At 35.7% G+C, this 2,759-nt stretch overlaps 1 protein-coding gene across 1 annotated transcript in view; it reads left to right on the forward strand.

Annotated features, from left to right (window-relative positions):
• The window catches only part of LOTGIDRAFT_238591 (hypothetical protein), a 5,934-nt gene continuing 3,175 nt past the window's right edge, over nt 1-2,759 (forward strand). The window contains exons 1-3 of the mRNA XM_009050730.1: nt 1-118; nt 553-699; nt 1,097-1,261. Of these exons, the coding sequence (XP_009048978.1) occupies nt 10-118; nt 553-699; nt 1,097-1,261 (421 nt within the window). The 5' untranslated portion in view covers nt 1-9. The remainder of the gene's footprint in view (nt 119-552; nt 700-1,096; nt 1,262-2,759) is intronic.

Genomic DNA, 2,759 nt, shown 5'->3' on the forward strand with positions numbered 1-2,759 from the left:
CGAATCAATATGATGGTCAATGCTAATTTGATGTTGATGGTGGTCTTTCTGTGGGCTGGAACATTACCAGTGGCCAGTCCCAAGAATTACCCCTTCATGTTAAAAAGACAAACACCAGGTAAGTATAGTAGAGATTGCTGTGATTGAAGAGGACTGGGAAACAATTCTTTATAAAATGTCAGTAGTAACTTTTCTTCTTTGTTATTTCAGAAAGATATGTCTGATAAAAATGCTGTTTTAAGATTTTTATTTTAGGTCTAAGATTCAAAATGTGAAATAACCTTTCAAAATTACCTTCATTATTCTAGTTTACTAAATATTATATAATATATCAATAGTAATTCAATCAATTTTTTTATGTGTATAACATCAATTTGTCCCCGATATACAAAACCAAATTTAGAAAACCTCTTTACCAGCTCTCAATCTCTATGACTAAGCACAAATTAGCAAATCGTGGCCTAATTTCTACTGTGGTTTAGAACCTATTAACTTGTTTTGGAAATTATAAATAAAAGAACTTTATGTTAACACCTATCTTATTTTGTGTAGATTGTGAGAAGTACGTTCTGCCAATAAATGCAATGTGGGAACCGACATGTGACGAAAATAAACGATACAAGTGCAAAAAAGGATATGAATCAATAGTTCAGACCACCTGTGAAAACGGTGGCTGGACTTTGGAACCAGCTTGTGAAGGTAAGCAGTTGTGTATTTACAGAGTGGGCCCTCGGGCAGTGGAATTTCTTATTTTGAAGTAAGAATTAAGCCCACTAAATATATCGCGGGCCATCTGAAATCAGCTGGCTTCTTGTGGGTTCTGAATTGGAATCAACATCAAAGGGTGGCTTCGAGAATTTCGGGAATAATAATTTATTGCCTGATAAATTTTATTTACTATCTCAGCTTTAGAGTGTCCACAAGGTGGAATGATTGCTAACTTTGATGATGTAACAGATCCAGAAGAATTGATGAAGATTTCCATTTTAAATGTTCAACTGGCTACACACATAGCTTGCCATATAAACCATCTTTCTGAATTAACTTTAGAATAATTTCACCCAACTCTACTGACAAATTCATTTTAACATTTTAGCTGTAGGGTGTCCACAAGGTGAGATTATCACTCTCTCTGATGATGTAACAGAATCCAGTATTGTTGGAGGACTTTTTCATTTTAGCTGCTCTGTTGGCTTCGTTGAAACTGGTACTCTGAGGTGTGAGGAAAATGGTACTTGGACAGAACAGAAAGCTTGTCAAGGTAACAGATTTGGGGTTTCTATTGTGAATAGGTACGAAGATATTTGAGCGATCCAGTGACAATTTAAAACATAAAGTAAACTATTCATTACCGTGTCAGATTCAGCTTTCGGAAACTGCCGAGGATTGCCGAATGTAAAGAACACACACGCCAAAAAGATTGTTTTGATTGGTTTAATATCACGCGTTACACAATGTATTATTAGGGTTGACTAGCAATGAGTGTCAGAACAGGTACGAATAGAATATTTTAAGGGGTCAATTAACACCTTGGCTACTTGAAATTAAATGTCTGTTGTCATTGCTAATGTAGCATCTACATCTAAGGGTAGTATATTAGATAATACTACGTAGCCTTTTAACACCTTTAGTCCTTGACAATAATACCTCTTTGTTCTGACCAACAAATTCAGCTTATACTTATCAAGTATTATAAAAGATTATGCATTGTGTTCCTATGTCAACAAATGTCAACATTCTCATGGTCAGCCCCTCGACCAATCAACGCCCTTCTTGCATTAGCTTTATCCAATCAGGTTTCAAGGATATGGACGCTTAGGTTTCAACCAATCAGAATATAGTTCATATGTTTGAGTCTGACAAAAGGGAATTGTACCTGATTCGAGGGAGATCTAGGAGAGATCGAAGGGGGATCTAGGTAGAACTCTAGTTAAAGAGAGTCCAGTTTCCCGCTGGGCCCCGCCCTTTTTCTCTCGGGATGATAGAGTTTAGATGTTCCTGTATTTTACCGTTATTGATGTTCCTATATTTTACCCGTATTGATGTTCCTGTATTTTACCTGTATTGATGTTCGTGTATTTTACCTGTATTGATGTTCCTGTATTTTACCTGTATTGATGTTCCTGTATTTTACCCGCATTGATGTTCCTGTATTTTACCTGTATTGATGTTCCTGTATTTTACCTGTATTGATGTTCGTGTATTTTACCTGTATTGATGTTCCTGTATTTTACCTGTATTGATGTTCCTGTATTTTACCCGCATTGATGTTCCTGTATTTTACCTGTATTGATGTTCCTGTATTTTACCTGTATTGATGTTCCTGTATTTTACCCGCATTGATGTTCCTGTATTTTACCTGTATTGATGTTCCTGTATTTTACCTGTATTGATGTTCCTGTATTTTACCCGCATTGATGTTCCTGTATTTTACCTGTATTGATGTTCCTGTATTTTACCTGTATTGATGTTCGTGTATTTTACCTGTATTGATGTTCGTGTATTTTACCTGTATTGATGTTCCTCTGTTGTACCTGTATTGATGTTTATTGTTCCTGATGTTGTCCTTTCCGAATAAATGGTATTCAAACCTTCAAAGCCGTTACGTCATTATATGTAATACACGGCCTTGTGCGAAGCTATTTGAGTAAATCCATCTGTTTTATGAAAATAAAAGTAATTAATCCATAAGGGGGCTTGGTTTTATCGACTTTTGTAAGATGCGTCAGTCAAATCATATTCTCGTTTCGAACCAATAA

The sequence above is a fragment of the Lottia gigantea genome (assembly GCF_000327385.1).
Source record: "Lottia gigantea unplaced genomic scaffold LOTGIsca_153, whole genome shotgun sequence".
In the NCBI taxonomy this organism is placed as follows: Eukaryota; Metazoa; Mollusca; class Gastropoda; family Lottiidae; genus Lottia; species Lottia gigantea.